The 17,136-nt window shown below is 50.5% G+C and overlaps 3 protein-coding genes across 3 annotated transcripts in view; 2 read left to right on the top strand and 1 right to left on the bottom strand.

The window, feature by feature from the left end:
• Positions 1 to 17,136, top strand: part of LOC125428554 (zinc finger protein 420-like) — a 577,239-nt gene that overhangs the window by 110,007 nt on the left and 450,096 nt on the right. The window lies entirely within an intron of this gene.
• Positions 1 to 17,136, top strand: part of LOC125428839 (zinc finger and SCAN domain-containing protein 32-like) — a 665,212-nt gene that overhangs the window by 255,009 nt on the left and 393,067 nt on the right. The gene's annotated exons all lie outside the window — the stretch shown is intronic.
• TAP2 (transporter 2, ATP binding cassette subfamily B member) overlaps positions 1 to 17,136 on the bottom strand; it is a 1,062,867-nt gene that overhangs the window by 1,019,412 nt on the left and 26,319 nt on the right. Inside the window, exon 13 of the mRNA XM_048488931.1 lies at positions 5,657 to 5,672. Coding sequence (XP_048344888.1) covers positions 5,657 to 5,672 — 16 coding nt within the window. The remainder of the gene's footprint in view (positions 1 to 5,656; positions 5,673 to 17,136) is intronic.

The following is a 17,136-nucleotide window of genomic DNA, read 5'->3' as shown; positions in this document are numbered from 1 at the left end:
GTCTCCACCAGGTAGGGGGGCCAGGGCCAAGTAAAAGCCCTGGCCCTTGTGGGAGGCCAGCCGGATCACTCTTTAGGGGCCAGGGGGGATCACCAGAAGGAGTCCGCCTCGAGTGGGAGGGGCCTCCAGGAAGGGCGATATAGGGAGAGACGGGTCCCGTAGGTATGCTGGTCCAAGGCCACCGTAATAGCTTTAAAGGTCAAAACCAGAACCTTAAGCATGACCCGGTACTCAATCGGCAGCCATTGTAGTTGGTACAGGACCGGAGTAATCCGGTCCCTAATAGATGTTCCCGCCAGCCCAACCTGGCTGCCGCATTTTGCACGAAGCTTCAATTTCGGATCATGGCTTAAGGGTGTCTCAAGCCCGCATAGAGCGAAGTTACAGTAGTCTAACCTAGAGGTTGACCGTGGCATGGGATCACTGTGGCCAGATTCAGAGTGGGAGAGGTAGGGGGGCCAGTTGTCTAGCCTGCCGCCAGATGGTAGAACGTCAGCCTTAGCTGTCTGGGTCAGACCTGGACAACCAGCGATAGTGATGGGTCCAGTATCACCTCGAGGTTTTTGGCGAGGGCCGAGGCTAATGTTAATGCCTCGCCGTGCAGCGTAGGGCAACGAACTAAAGGGCGCCGGACACTCCTCGACCTAGCCACATAAGCGACCTCTGGTTCTTTGTAGCCAGGTTCTTCAACTTCAGCCGACTTCGCACTCAACCAACCAGCCATGGCATCTAAACAACGCTGGAGAGCATCAGGAGCCGAGGTCGGGTGGCCCTCCATTGTGGAACAAAAAAGCTGGGTGTCATCAGCATATTGAGTGACACCGCAGCCCAAACTCCGGACTAAACTTGCCAGGGGGTGCATCTAGATGTTAAAGAGGCATCAGAGAGAGTATGGCTCCTTGTGGCACCCCACACATGATGGGGCGCCGTCCAGAGATCTCACTCCCACGACACTACCTTTGCTGTCCCCGGTCTTGGGAGAACCGAGGTCAGCCAGTTCCGGCTGAACCCCGAATCCCAATACCAGTGAGGCGGTGGGACCAAAAAAGGTCATGATCTACTCACGCTCGAAGCGGCTGCGGTGAGATCTAACAACACCAGCAGCCTCGACCGCCCTCTATCCAAGTGCAGCCGGAGATCGTCCACAACGGGCAACCAACACCGTCTTCGGGTTCCCATGACCAGCCTTGAAGCCGGACTGAAAAGGGATCCAGCACGCTTTGCATCATCCAGGAACCCTTGGAGCTGATTCCGCTACCCGCTCGCTCAATTACTCTAACCCAAGAATGGTAAAATTTGAAGCTCAAGGTACTGGTCGGATCCCTTTGGATCCAAAGGCGACGTCTTTTTAGGAGCTGGCGGACCACCGCCTCTTTAAGCCAACCAGGGAAAGCTCCTTGCTCAAGGGAGCCGTTGACTATATCCACACAGGGTGGCTACTTAGCTCCTCCCTGCTGGCTTCTCACCAACCAGGAAGGGCACGGGTCAAAAGGGACAAGTGGTAGATCTCGTATGACATCCAGAGTCCTGTCCACATTCGATTGGGTCAAGTAAGCTGAAGTGGTCCAAGAAAGGACCCAAAGACTTGACCCAGGGTCTCTAGTTCACATACTGTATCCAACTGCTGGCTGGTGCAGGGATTGGCTGGAGGGACAAGACTTTGTGCGTGAAGTAGTCCGCAAATGCCTCACAGCCTAGTGCCAATTTATTATCTTTAGGATCTATAGAAGAGGTCGTCAATGTCCAGATAACTCGAAACAATTGAGCCGGGCGCGAACTAGCCTTTTCGATGGCGGACTCAAAAAATGCCCGCTTTGTCTCCTCTTCACAGCACTCTCGAGGGACCCTCATAAACGCATGCGCATATGGATGTGTCTTGACCCCTCGTCAAATGCCCGCTGCCACACTCGCTCAAGCCGTCTCAGTTCCCGTTTCATCTCCCTCAGCTCCTCGGTATACCAAGGAGCCGGGTTGGTGCGGGAAAAGCGGGAGAGGGCGCCTTGGAGCGATACATTCGATGGCTTCAGAGAGCCTGGTATCCCAGCTCTCTACCAGCTCATCTAGCGTATCGCCAGTGGGAAGGGTCCCCCGTAGAGCATCCTGGAACCGTTCTGGTTCCATTAGTCTCCGCGGGCGGGCTAAAATCTGCTCGTCGCCTAGACGGGGGGGGCATGGGAGCTTCAGTCCGAGCCTTCAGGACGTCGTGGTCAGACCATGGCACTCTTTCTACAAAGGATAAGGCCACATGCACGCCTGCCGCAAAGATTAGGTCCAGAGTGTGGCCTCCTTGATGGGTAGGAACACCGGTGTTTACAAGAGAGAGGCCTAGCATCGCCATGGATGACACTAGATCAACGGCTACCGAGGAGGAGGCTGAATCCACATGGACATTGAAGTCACCCAACACAATCAAGTGCGGGTGCTCCAGCGCCCACTCAGCAACAACCTCCAAGAGCCGTGATAGGTTGTCTGCCGGTGCGCTAGGCGACCGGTACACAAGCAGAACAGCCAGCCTCTCTAGGTGGTCCCAATGGAGGCCTAAACACTCTATGCCAACAATCGCTGGGACAGGGGACGTCCTGAAAGGAATGGAATCTCGGACGAGCATCGCCACGCCACCCCCCCCGGCCCTGTGTCCGAGGTTGCTGGACTGCCACGGTACCATCTGGGGCGAGGTTATTGAGAGCTACCGTCTCGCCCTCCCTCACCCAGGTTTCCGTTACACACACAAGGTCGGCAGCTTGCCCTCTGAGATACTCCCGGAGGGTAGCATATTTGTTATTAATCGACCTTGCGTTCATCAATGATATGAGAAAATAATATGAGAAAATCAATAATATGAGAAAACATCTGAGATGGACCATCAGCTTTTCCTTTTTGGGGTGGGGGGATGTCGAAAAGGCTTTTGGTAGGGTAGAACAATAATATTTACTGAAATGTCCAGATAAATTTGTTTCTTTAAGAATCTATAAAGAATGGGTACAAATAATTTATTCAGACACTACAGTAAAGATAAAGATAAAGTAAACAACTGGTTGAGCTAAATAGAGACTTGAAGCAGAGATACCATCTTCCAGCATGATTGTTTAACATTTCCTTGGAGTTATTAGCTGCATCAATTAGAGACGGCTTAGGATAAGAGACACTGGGCTAGTAAAACATCCTTAAAAGATCCATCCCTTTGCTGAGGACACAATAATTTATTTCTAATTGATCCAGAAGAATTGGCTGCCAAATTAGAAATTCTTATGAAAGAACAAACAAAGTAGCTTGAAATACATTAAAGGCAGAAAAGACAGAAGCAATGCTTTTTAACAGAGATTTAGAGCTGAATCAGGACAATCAAGATTGCAAAAAAAAAGTTAAATAATTTGGAGTTAAATTAAGTAAAAGACTTTTTGGATAATAATTTTAAAGCAACAACTGCAGACATAAAAAAAATAAAAGCAGTGTGTGGCCATAATAGTCATTATGACAAGACTTGTGAACATTGAGGGGGTGTCTCATGGAAGTAGGTAAGGGGGGGTTCTCGGGTTTGAACCCCCCCATTCATGTCCGAAGCTCCGCCCCTCCGTTTGTGGGTTTTTAAAACATTTTAGTGCTTTTTCGGTTTTTGGCCTGCAGGGGGCGCATTGTTTGGGAGCTAATAGGAGATGGGGGCTACACCTTTGAGGGTCCATAACTTTGGACCCCCTGAACCAAACTTCACCAAACCTGGGTGGTATCATTAGGAGAGACTCCTAAAGATACCTTGAAAGTTTGGTGCTTCTAGCTTAACAATTGCACCCCTGACAGCAGGCACCCCCCCAAATTTCCCTAGATTCTCCTTTTAAATCCACCCCCTTCGGCATGGATTTAAAGGGAGAATCTGAGAGTTTAGAAGAAGAAGAGTTTGGATTTATATCCCCCTTTTCTCTCCTGTAGGAGACTCAAAGGGGCTTACAATCCCCTTGCCCTTGCTCCCTCACAACAAACACCCTGTGAGGTGGGTGGGGCTAAGAGAGTTCCGAGAAGCTGTGACTAGCCCAAGGTCACCCAGCTGGCGTGTATGGGAGTGCACAGGCTAATCTGAATTCCCCAGATAAGTCTTCACAGCTCAAGTGGCAGAGCAGGGAATCAAACCCGGTTCCTCCAGATCAGAATGCACCTGCTCTTAACCACTACACCACATTGAAAGTGATGCTGTTTCAGGGTGGGGGATAATCCATCCCAAAACAGCATGATCAGCTTTCAAATGAAGAAGCGACCTTTAGGGACCCCAGATTCTCCCTTTAAGGTGGATTTAAAAGGAGAATTTGGGCTCCCTAGTTTAAATAACATTGAAAGTGATGCTGTTTGGGGTGGATTCCAGCATCACAGCGGCTGCCCGGGGGCGGGGGGGGGGGGGCCCAAAACTCAGATTTTGCACCAGGCTCCATTTTCCCTCTATGCCTCTGCCCAGAGGGGAGGGGCAGGGGAGGGCAGGGGAGGGGAGTCTGCCATCCCTGGCCTCGGAGAGCTGCTTTTATAAGCGCTAGGCCAGGGGTGGGGCTTGGGGAGGCGTGGCCATGCCCTAGGGGTGGGTGGGGGTGTGGCCTGACCCCCGAACCCCCCCATAAAAAATCTATACCTACGTCCCTGGGGTGTCTGGAAAAAAATTGTGTCCATCCATGTTTTGGTATGTGACCCAGGGCAGTGTTCTGAAGTGCCCATCCTGACTAATTTTAATATGGTCTTGCCTGCGGAGAAGGAAATGAGATGCAATATGACCGGTGGTCTTGTGCTCTTTCTGTGCAAAAATAACATGAATTTAGGGGACACCATTTAAAATCATAAAGATCCAGGAAAAATGGCTTGTGGGGAAGGAAAGTCGCTGCTTTCCACTCCACTCCCCCCTTCAAACTCTGGAGTGTCCTCCAAGCACATTTGAAACGCCCCCCCTGCCCCTCTGTGGATGGGTCAGCCCCTTAGTCTGCTAGCAGTGGCAGTAGGGGGGAAGGGGGGTGGTTGAGGAGGGCAAAGAAGAGTTTGGATGTATACCCCACCTTTCTCTCCTGTAAGGAAACTTAAAGGGGCTTACAAGCTCCTTTCCTCTCCCCACAGCAGATACCTTGTGAGGCAGATGGGGCTGAGAGAGTTTTTTTAGAGAACTGTGACTAGCCCAAGGTCACCCAGCAGGAATGTAGGAGTGAGGAAACACATCTGGTTCACCAGGGAAGAGTCTGCCATTCATGTGGAGAAGTGGGGAATCAAACCCAGTTCTCTAGGTTAGAGTTCACCTGCTCTCAAGGAAAAAGAGATGCTCCATCAAAACCAATGATCATGCTGTTGTTTTAAGGGGAGGGGGAATTCAAACCTATAGCTCCCCCTGCCTGATCCCAGCAAAGGCTTTTGCAGGTGCCTGCTTGGCTCTGGAGCTGCATTCAGGACAGAACAGGGCAGAAGGAAGTGGCACATTCCTGAGGGATGTGTGGCAGACTGTACCACTTTTGACAATGAGGGAGTGGAGTGGGGGAAGGAGCCTGGTCTTTAAATGCTCACCCCACCCCAATAAGTCCTGGAAGTCAAAAGAGGATGGGGGAAAGAGCTCCAGCTGTTGCCCCGCCACGGCAAGGGTCTCTGCACATGCAGAAAAGAACCTTGCAGACCCCATCACCCCCACTCAATGGCTCCTCACCTGTCCTCTGCAGTGTCTTGTTCTCATACTCAAGGAACCTCTGCAGCCACAATGAACACTCCTCCAGGCAGTCCTTATCAATCTGGGTTAGGGTGCCCTTTGTCTCCAACATACTCTTGATCACCTGGCCTCGGGGCACAGAGGCCGCCCAGGTGTGGGTCTCCTCCTCAAACCAGATGATGTCCTTTCCATCATAGGCAAACCGGAAACGCCTCTTGCTGCACTGCCCTTCAGCCACCACTGGGCAGCCACACAGGGCCTGCAGTGTGTGAAGTTCTGCAAGAGACAACAGGAGATGAACTGGGGGTGCGGGGGGTGGGGTGGGGTGGGTGAGCTCATCCTCTCCAAGAAAGGAAAGCAATACAGAAGGAGGGTGTAAGGGGGGCAGGCTGGGGGGCGGGGCGATGCTTCTGAGTACAAAGTACATTCCTGGCTCCTGAGGTGGGCAGAAGCCAGCCTCCAGGCCAGGGTCGTGCTTTTAAAAACACGAATGCCGGGGGTGGGGCTCTTATGGGGCCCCGCCCCCTGAGCCCCACCCCCCTCCATGCAGCTTGAGGGCAGAGGGCAGGAAGGCCAGGAGGGGGCAGGGTGCTGTGGTGGGCGACTCAGGCGCATGACAGTCTACTCAGTGCCCCCCACGTGACTGAAAGGCATGCGCCCGGGGACATGGATGTCTCCATGTCCCTAGGGCGGTACGCTCCTGGAACAGAGGTACAAGGGGAAGCCTATTTTCCTACAAACCGTGTGAAGCCATAAAGTAAAGATCAAGGAAAGAATGCACAGATGGCAGTGGATACATATAGCAGACTGATTACATATATCTTTCTAGCAGCATTGATTTGTTGCCTTAAGCAGTTACATTGAATTGGGAATGCATCTCAATCACATTGATAACAATGTGATAGGAGACTTGAAGGACATGAGGGAGGCTGCAGAAAGGGGTCTCTTGTTGGGGGTCTATCTCTCCTCCATTCCCAAAGGAACTGACCAGAAAGAGTTTCTTCCTAGGAGGAAACATTAGGGTGGAGGGAGCATCTGTGCCAGAGGGAATGAGGTGAACCCTAAAAAAGGAGGGGTGGCAGGAATGATTGCATGCAAAAGCTCCATACAAAGTGGGGTGTGTGTCTATGAACAGTGACAGTGAGAATTGCCTCCATTAGCTCCAAAGAACTGTCACAACCCCAGACTTGCCCAGGGACAGGAATCAGCACTTCTTTTATTGGTGCCAAACACAGGAAAAGCTGATAACTTCATTGTTTGAACTGGTCAGACCTTGCAAGCAACAGATTACATGTTCCCAGAGGAAATACGTCAGGCCCCTCCACCCCACTGTTCAAGCAGGACAAAGAATTCCCAGACAAGGAGGAGGTAGGAGGGGGGAGATGAAGAAGAGGAAAGCAAAGGCCGTTTCACCCAGACATACACATTCCAAACGGGAGGTAATATTCTTGACTTGATAACTCTCTTTCTCAGGCCGAAAGCTTGAGAAAGGCCCTGTAAAAAACAATAAGGCAGGAAGTGAGCTTAACTAGCGAGGGTCCTGACAAGAATCCCCTCCAGCTGAGAGCATAGGGAGGCTCTGCTGGCAGTGTCATGGGGCTCTGATGGGGGTGGATGGGAACTTGGAGCCTGCCCCCAGAAGACCTCCACGGAAGTATGGTTCCTGTGGGACCAGCACTAATGACCCTGTGGGGAAAGGCTGTTTAATTATTTATGTATATTGAAACCCCGCCTCAAACTAGCATTTCATTCCCCTAAAATTGTACCCCCATGTAAGAAAAATGTTTGTGATTGATACAGTTGCTGCTATTTCAAATGTATACGTTGCAATTGCAAACAAATGGCCTGATAATGGGATTAAAAGCAATTTATACAGGGCTCATCAGTTTTGAGTGTTAGATTATGATTTTTTAAAAGTTTCTGTATTTTCTGTGGTCCTATGTCTTGAACATCCCTGTATCTTTTTTTGGCCCAATAACATCTATTGTTAATAAGAAAAACCCAGAAATAATTAAAAAAAGAAAACGTATAAGGAGGCTGAAACACCAGGTTAGCATTTTGTAACAGTTCTTTCTTAACACAGAATTTGGGGTGTATTAATGTATCTTTCCACAAATATTACTTTAGTGACATTGTTCCTATATGGTTTCCCCTTATGCATGCACAATTCAGACTATTGTTATTAAATGTATAGTGTTGCCAGCTGGGAAGGACCCAATATTACCATTCCTATTAAACTCGATCAAAGAGTACTAAACCCAAGTTTGATTTAGTATCACCTGACCTACTTAAAAAAAAAAACATGGTTTGGTGGTTCCCTGTCCTGGTTAAATTGTTTCCACTAATAGACAGAACAGGGAGACTCCCAAAAGGGATGGGGGGGGGGGGGGGGGCCATTGCAGTACCGATCTATAAGAATAGGATTAGGAATGACCCAGCCAATTACAGACCGATAAATTGGCTTAGCACAATAAATAAACTTTACGCTAGGCACTTGAACTGGAAGCTCAGAGATTGGCTTGAACAAGGCAGTTACTTAGGTGAAGAACAGGGAAAATTCCGAGAGGAGCATTCTACTTTAGGTTACTGCATGGTTATGGATCATTTATTGGTGAAATATTCTTCAAATGCCGCTCTTGATGTTGCTTTTATTGACTTCAAAGTGGCATTTGACTCTATCTCCAGAGATACTTTATGGGAAAAATTGAGCAGCACTCCCATTGATAGACAGCTCCTTTTTCTGATAAAGGTCTGCATGAAAATACAGCTATTAGAGTTAAATGCACAAGGCCATCTTGCCAATTTATTAAGAACAGGAAAAGGAGTGAGGGAAGGCTACATCTTAGCTCCCATTTTTTAAAAATTTCTATATCAATGACATGGTTTCCCATCTCAAGAATATAGATTCATCATCCACCACAAAATTTCTGGAAAACATATTTCTTTGCTCTTTTGCACAGATGACTTAGCCCTTTTCCCAAGGACCCTTGTTGGCCTGAGGAGAGCATTACTCACATTAGACAATTATTGCCAACTGAACCAGCCAGAAGTTACTCATGAGAAGACCAACATAATGGCTTGTGCAAATAAGCCAAGAGTACATTCATGATGGCTTAATGGGATTCCCCTAGAACAGGTCTCCTTCTACAACTATCTAGGGCAGCAGTTCTCAACCTTCCTAATACCGAGACCCTTTAATACAGTTCCTCATGTTGTGGTGACCCCCAACCCTAACATTTATCCATTTTACAGATGGAGAACGCTGATACAGAGAGTCTTAGGCGACCCCTGTGAAAGGGTCGTTCGACCCCCAAAGGGATCCCAACCCCCAGGTTGAGAACCACTGATCTAGGTGTTGTCTTTCATGACTCCTGTTCTAAGAATTCCTATTTGAAACATATCTCAATGGATGCACAGAAAAGCGTGAGACTTATACAAAAAATTTTCTGGTATAAAGGCAAACGTTGCTTTCCATCTGCTATTAAGACATTTAAAGCCAAGCCCCTTGCCGTGCTGCTATACGAGGCCCCAATAAGCATCAGTAGTAACCACTACAGTCTTGAGCAAATACAATCTAAATTCCTGAGAACAATTCTATTGCTACCAAATGCAGCAATGCATGTAGAGACGGGAATGGTTACAGTTCAGACAAAACTATGGATTACTACTGTAATGTTTTGGATAAAATTGCTTTTTTGCCAGAAGACGCTAGCCCATTTAATTCTTTTAGGTACATTTGTTGCACCTTGGCATAAGAACATAGGAAAGAGCCTGCTGGATCAGACCAGAGTCCATCTAGTCCAGCACTCTGCTACTCGCAGTGGCCCACCAGGTGCCTTTGGGAGCTCACATGCAGATTGTGAAACCAATGGCCTTCTGCTGCTGCTGCTCCCGAGCACCTGGTCTGCGAAGGCATTTGCAATCTCAGATCAAAGAGGATCAAGATTGGTAGCCATAGATCGACTTCTCCTCCATAAATCTGTCCAAGCCCCTTTTACAGCTATCCAGGTTAGTGGCCATCACCTCCTCCTGTGGCAGCATATTCCAAACACCAATCACGCATTGCGTGAAGAAATGTTTCCTTTTATTAGTCCTAATTCTTCCCCCCAGCATTTTCAATGGATGCCCCCTGGTTCTAGTATTGTGAGAAAGAGAGAAAAATTCCTCTCTGTCAACATTTTCTACCCCATGCATAATTTTATAGACTTCAATCATATCCCCCCTCAGACATCTCTCCAAACTAAATGCTGCAGCCTCTCCTCATAAGGAAGGTGCTCCAATCCCTCAACAATCCTCGTTGCCCTTCTCTGCACTTTTTCTATCTCTTCGATATCCTTTTGGCAAAAAGCACTGACACAGAAGCTAGTTTATTACGCTCTCTCATCAAGCTGTCTTGGATTACGCAGCATGACAATAGGATATTAGATCTTGCTTTGATAAGGAGATCTTTTACTCTTCTATGCCATAATGCTCTACTCTCAGCATTTATTGAAGAAAAACACACCAGGTCCCCGATCAAAGATTGGACATGCATCTGCCAAGATGTGAGCACAGAAACAGCAGAACATGTTCTCTTTGTGTCCAAGATTTATAATCATGTATAAAAGGCCCCATTGTCACCAATTCCCATTGACAGTCCTCTCAATTAGAGGAAGCTAGCAAGGACACTTGGCTAGCAATGGGATTAGAAATAATTGGAAGGAGATACCCTGATATAATAACCATGGAGTAAAGTTAGATCTCCCTCACTGTTGTGGTACTGCTTACCATATTTGTTTTAAGTACTCACAGTAATATTTTACTATTTTGTAGAGGTTTAATGTGTTATAATGTAGCACATTTATTTGCTGTAGTTGTTCTGGTCAATGACTGCAATTAATAATCAATCGATTTGATTCAGATTATTAAGATAAATGTCTTCTGTATCAGAGCTTTGACATATTAGCAGAGTTCTCATAAATAAGCAAGCCACAGCATACTTAATTATCACAGCATTAAGAACCAGGCTGCCATCAGAGGCCCTTCTTGTATTCCTCTCTCAAGCCTGTTCTCCCACAAAGTGAGTGGTTGTGGGGAGCCCTTTCCTTCTGAAAGCCATTCTCTGACCTCCTGATTCCCTTCTGGAGACCAGAGAAAGGATTCCGAGTGTATCTTTCAGCATCAAAGTCTGATTCAAAGGAAGGGGTGCTCCAGGAAGTGACACAGCAACAGAACACCTGCATCCCTACAATGCTGTTCTAATGTTGGTCTTCTCACTAGAAAAGTTTCCACCTTCCCCCTGGATGGGCGGGCGGGCGGGCGGGCGGGCAGGCATGGGGGTGGTGGTGGTGTGGTTAGTGTCAGGTCTTTCTCTTTCCCCCAAAGAATTTTCATTGACCCCATTTAAACTAAGTGGTATCACCACACCCTTTCCCCATAGCAGGCCACAATGGGTGGATGGGGGAATTAACAAGGGGAACACAATTTCTGTAGTAAAAATTGAACTCCTCTCCAGGAAGAAGCAGCTTCCCCCTCCCCCCAAAATCCTCCTCCCTTCCTCATAGCAGCCTCACCCCCTCTTGCCTATGGGAGAAATGGGGGAGCGAATTTCCCCTTTCCAAACAGCATCCAAATTGCAAAAGGGGGGAACTCTGCTTTTCTAGATTCTCCTCTCCTGGCCAGGGCAGACGGGGAGACACACAGAGAGGAGTACACCCCCTCTACTTGCCGTCATGGCTCTGGTTCAAGCAATTCTTTGTTAACTCCAAGTTAGCTCCAAGGGTCAGCTCAATGTGCAGCAATCTTCCGCTCTTTCGGTTCCAGAACTGGGGATAGTCCTTTTCTACCTCCTCCAGCCAGGGGACACGAGGCACGGACCTCCTGGTGTTGCTGTCATAATAATCAGTAAGGTGGTTGTCCACGTAGCCCAAGGCAAAAAATTTGGGCAGCCCCGGACTGGGCTCAGATACTCTTGTGAGGAAATATTGCAGGGAGTGGGAGGAGGAGGAATCTGGAAGAGAACAGGGGGCAGAGTTAAGGGGACTGAAGTCAAGAAGGGCACCCCAGACCCCAACCCCTGTTCAGTGAGCCAACCCGTATGTGATGGGGTCTGGCAGAGAAAGGAGAGGACGAGAAGAAAAGGGGGCTGGGGACTTTGAGTAATGGGCAGAGGGGATGCAAAGGCCTCTGACAGCTGGAGCCCAGTCTGTAGGTTAATCAAATTCCCCAGATAAGCCTCCACAGCTCAAGTGGTAGAGCAAGGAATGAAACCTGGTTCTCCAGATCAGAGTACACCTGCTCTTGACCACTACGCCACTGCGGCTCCTTCCCTTCCTCTCTTCACAATAGAACCGTGTGGGGCAGGTGGGGCTGAGAGAGTCATGAGAGAGCTGGGACTGCCCCAAGGTCACCCAGCAGGGTTCACATGGAGGAGCAGTATTAACTCCCACACCACTGCTATTGCATAGACATATATCCCCCCCCCCCCCGCTACTGCTAGGGTCTTCCCTTCCAATTACTTTCTTGCCAGGTGAAGGGGGAAGCTTCAGAAGCAGGGCTTTCAACAATTCTGTCACCAATTCCCTCTTGGCCTTTTACTGTTGTCAAGAGGTGTCTTTTAAAATACATTTGAATTGGAGGTTTCTCCAAAGCACCTGCAAGGCTTATTTGGTTTCATGCACCTGTGCTGGGGAGCATTTGTGGCTTGCCAGCCATCAAGAAGGGGTTCATCTAAAGAGAACTTTCCAGCCCAGCCAGCAAAAGAGCTTTGCAGGTGCAGAGTGTCTGTCAGTCCTGACTTATCTCCCAAGATCATTTTATCAGGTTAGCTTAACTGAAGAACATCCAGAGGACCTTCGGGACAGGAGGGGTCAGTTTGCTCCAAATCAGGAGGGTTTGATCAGAGCAGCCTCTGGATTGGGGTCAACAGACCATGGCCAGCGTTTTGCACAAAGGGTAACATCAGTGTAACATCAACCCCCCTACCCTGTTCCGCCACCCCCACCCCTTTGCTGCCAGAGGGAACTTTGCTTGGGCCTCACAACTTAAGAGGCATCAACAACAACTGGGCTGAGCAGGACATTTGTGGGTATGTAAAGAGAGAGTTTTTATTATTTTCTGTGTATCCCGATAAAGCCACGCTGCAACTCTGTTGGCTTTAATAAACAGCTTTCTATTCCCCCCCCCCCCCTCAATAAAGATCTACTTTGCTTTTACTGGTGTGGGTTGACTGACCAGACGTGCTCGCGTGCCTTACTGACAGCGGCTGGGCTATTTGCTCCAAAATCTCTCTCCCTGCCCCCGCCCCCGCCGAACAGCAGACTTTCAAGCAAGATCAGTGGTGAGTGGAGGAACGGGAGGGAGTTGGAAGCCACTTTGGCGACCCAGAGGACCATCTAATTCCAATCGAGCGGGGGTAGTTTTGAGGGGCCCCTCCCCTGCGCACTCCTGAGCCACCTTGCAACCAGTGGAGCCCCATCCGTGCAGTGGCCCAGTCGGGGATTGGAGCCACCACCAAAGCCGCGGGGCGCCCATGATAGGAGGGCCTCTGCCCCAAAGCGCTGACGAAAGAGGGGCTTTGCAGAGCGGTCTATAGGCAGAAATGCTCCCCTTACGGGTTTCTAAAACCAGGGGTCCCTTAGCCCCAGCCCCTCAAGGCCCGGGGGGCCAAATCAGGCCCCCGGAAGACATTTATCCGGCCCGCTGGGCAGAAGCGGATCTCCCCCTTCTCTATCTCCTTTTCCCCAGGTTTACAAACAGCATTAAGTGCGGGCAACTCGCTGCTCATTCCAAGCGGCCGGAGGGGACCGTACCAATGCGGCAAGGGGGGGGAGAGAAAGGCGGCAGAGCTTCAGGGCCGGATTGGAAGGGGACCACGGGGGTGGGGGGCTCGGTCAGGGGCGGGTTGAGGGCGGATGGATGGCGCCCACCCCCGCGGGCGGCACTTGGTCCGGCCCCCGGCTGGGCTCTGGCCATGCTTGGCACCCCGACCCCCAGGTTTACAAACAGCCTCAAGCGCGGGCGACTCGCTGCTCATTCCAAGCGGCCAGAGGGGACCGTACCAATGCGGCAAGGGGGGAGAGAGAAAGGCGGCGGAGCTTCAGGGCCAGATTGGAAGGGGACCGCGGGGGTGGGGGGCTCGGTCAGGGGCGGGTTGAGGGCGGATGGATGGCGCCCCCCCCCCCCCGCGGCACTTGGTCCGGCCCCTGGCTGGGCTCTGGCCATGCGTGAACTGGCCCCCTGTTTAAAAAGTTTGGGGACCCCTGGTTTAAACCAAGGAAACGCATAACGGGGCGGGGGGGGGGAGGATTTCTCTAGTAACACTTTGCAAATTATCCCGGTGCAAATTCTCTCCCCAAGCATTAGCCGGGGAGGATCTGGAGGGGCGAGGGATACTTACCGGAGTGCCCCCCCAGAAGGAGGGCGACGCCCCCCAGGAGCAGAAGCCCCCCCAGGGGCAGCCTCATCTGACTCCAGAGCCAGAAATCGGACGTCCGGACTTCCCACGGACTTAGTCAGGACCTGCGGGAGACAGAGGCGGGGGGGGGGGGGGGGAAAGCGGGGCAAGAGCTCCGATTGGCCGAGGGAGAGATTTCCCACCAGTAGAAAAAATGGCCTCCATGTCTGTCATCAGTCTCCGGGCAGACCTTTCGCCGGCAATCTGAGCTCGGGAAAAGTGAAAGTGGCCGGAGATTCCCCTTTCATAGGGGAGGGGGAAAGGCGGAGCGGGCGAGGCTGGAGCGGGAGGCCGTGCAGTGCAGGGCACTGCGGGGAGGGTTTTTTTCAGGTGGGAGGAGAGACTTTGCAGACCCTCCCCCCCCCTCCCGTCCTGGCAGCGCCTCCATCCAAATTCCCCTCCTCGGCCTGCAGGGGAGAGAAGCGGCCCGCCCCGAATATTTCCTGTTGCACCGCTTGAGAGCAGCACGGAGTCGCTTGGCTCTTGCATCAGGCAAAGATCCGCTCTGGGGGGTTGTCTTCTAAGCATTCCCCCCCCCCCCACACACACACTTTCTGAGGCTCTTTCTAGTCCGACCTGCTACTTCACTTAGGATACCGACACCCCTGCAGAGAAGGCCTCGTTTCAATCCCCGGGTTCCGGTGCAAAGAACAGCAGAGCTAGTAATCGTCCAGTTGGAGTGGGGGTGGCAAAGGCTTCCCTTCTGGGTCCTCCTGTGGGGGATTCCGCAACCATGGAAAGCAGCATAAAGGAATGCAGGCTGCCCTCCCAGGAACCAAGGAGTCAAGTGGAGTGGGAGAGAGAGAGTGGCCCCCAGACAGACTGAGGGGAGCCAGAACACGTCAGCCTCCCCCTCTGAGGAATGCTCTCCCCCCCTGCAAAGATCAGGCACTTTGCCAACAGATCCCTTGGCCCCGATCCCACTGGGCACTTGCAACACCAGCCCAGCACGATGCTCGGCAAGCTGCTGCCAGGGCCTCCCGCTTCAGAATCCCAACGAGACACCGAGGCAAGGCTTATGGGGATGTGGGAGAAGCTTTACTCGCAAGTTGAGGCAGCACCCTAGTGGGAATCGCTTCTCTGCCAGGGCTGAACTAGACAAACATTGACACAAAACTTTCCTATTTCTGAGAAGCAAACAGCACTTTTGTCCCATATCAGCGTAGCTTTCAGCAGCTGCAGCGTTTCATTGGTCAGTTGTTCCAGCACAGTAATAATTTCTCAGCACAAGGGAACTGTTTGGTGAGATAATGTTCCTGATGTTCCTCAGAGATAATTCCTGAGCAAACCTACTGTGATGGAAAATAGTTAGCTGAACTATGTATTAGCTAGAAACATGTGATATTATGCAACCAGTATTATTAGGAAGCTGAAGTATGTGAACATGGAGTTTACAGACTTCATCCCAAAAGGGGGCGTGTCATGGAAGATGCTATCGCTACAGTAAAGGGAAGTCACATATGACTGTGAAAAGCATCTTTGCCTTTTGATCTCCTGGAGGGGGGACAGGAAACTATGCAGAGGTGCTAGCATGAAACTTCAAAGGTTTTGGAAACCTCATGGCGAGCGGGAAAAGTTTTCTTGGAGAGTGAGGGAACAAAGCCTAAGTGACTCTATCATGGGCTAGGCTAAGAGAAGCACCTCTTGGCTAGAGGTCCCAAGAGATCCACAAGAAGCATACAGCTGGTCAATTTCTCTAAAAGCATTTATGTTTATTTCTTTGTTTTGAACTTTTACAATAAATCTTTGAGAAATCAGCTGTCTGGAGTTATTAGGAGGGAAAAGGACCCAGGACCGAGGTGAGATAAGAGTGGCTCTCCCAAGCTTAATCTCAGCCTCAGTCGTCATACCTACCATGAAGGCATTTACATTAGAACAGCCTTATCAGTGATGTCCTTCAGATGGAAGAGAAAGGAAAAAAGGGGGAAAGGAACCAATATTCTACTTTATAATGCCAAACAAAAATATGTCCTCTCCGTTTGCCCCCAACATCAAGCTCTCCGCTTCTAAACAATCTGTGCTATGTTCATCTTTAAGTGGGCCAAGTTAACATGAAAATTTCTTTTTATTCATCTCTCACAAGCCAGGGTGCGGAGATGAGGGCACCTGAACGCCAAATGTTGCAGGCCACAAAAATTAGTTTCTCTAGCCCCACTTTCCTCCAAGGACACACTGGAGTTTCTGCCATTTCCCCCCTTCCGCCATGACTCTTCGTCTTCTCCCCACATCCTCCCTTCCAAGGACTCCGTGGCCACCACCATGAGAGCAGAGGCATACCAGAGTAAATGGAGCCCGGAGACAAAATGTCCCCCCCCCGCGCGCCGAACCCACCCTCCCAGCTGGCAGCTGGGGCAGCTGGGACACAAAATTAACCTCACACGTGACCCCGTCTTCCTGGTCACGTGGGGGGCCGATTTTGTGCCCCCCACGTGACCAGAGGAGTGGTGCCTGGGCAAATACAGCACGCATGAGAGGATGGGCCCAAGAAGGCTTTTGGGCTGCCTTGCAGCCACCAACCTGAAGTGTGTTCTTTGCACTGGTGCAGAGAAGGCTTTTATTGGGGATGAAATTTACCCCCCCCCCCATTATTACAGATTACCAGGGACAACTTCTTTGTTTCTACAGAAGTAACACATTTTTTTTTCATTTTGCACATACTCTGTATCATACCAAAAATGTTCTGCTCCTTCAAATTTCAGGGACACTAGTCATATCACATTGCTTGTATTGATTTTATCCCAGCGGCGTACTTCTAATGAGGACATGGGCTATACCATGTCCCCAGGTGCACACCATGGAGGGCGGCTGGGATCCCGCACAGTGCCTGGGATCTCGCACACACCGGGACCTCGCACAGTGCCCAGTGGCTCACCCCGTGTTAGGGTGAGTTGTGCGTCGTGGCTGCAGGCCGGCTCCCACCCACCCACCCCCGGGAGGCTGGGGAGGGCAGGAGCCGGCCCACTGACACAGTGCCGACTGCTGAGCCCCACCCCCCTGCCTCCCTTTTTGAGTGAGCTGCTGGAGAGGCAGCTGGGTGGGCAGGCAG

The sequence above is a fragment of the Sphaerodactylus townsendi genome, linkage group LG03 (genome assembly GCF_021028975.2).
Source record: "Sphaerodactylus townsendi isolate TG3544 linkage group LG03, MPM_Stown_v2.3, whole genome shotgun sequence".
NCBI classification, from domain to species: domain Eukaryota; kingdom Metazoa; phylum Chordata; class Lepidosauria; order Squamata; family Sphaerodactylidae; genus Sphaerodactylus; species Sphaerodactylus townsendi.
Note: the sequence above shows the minus strand (reverse complement) of the source record. Positions and strands in the feature narration are given on the sequence as shown.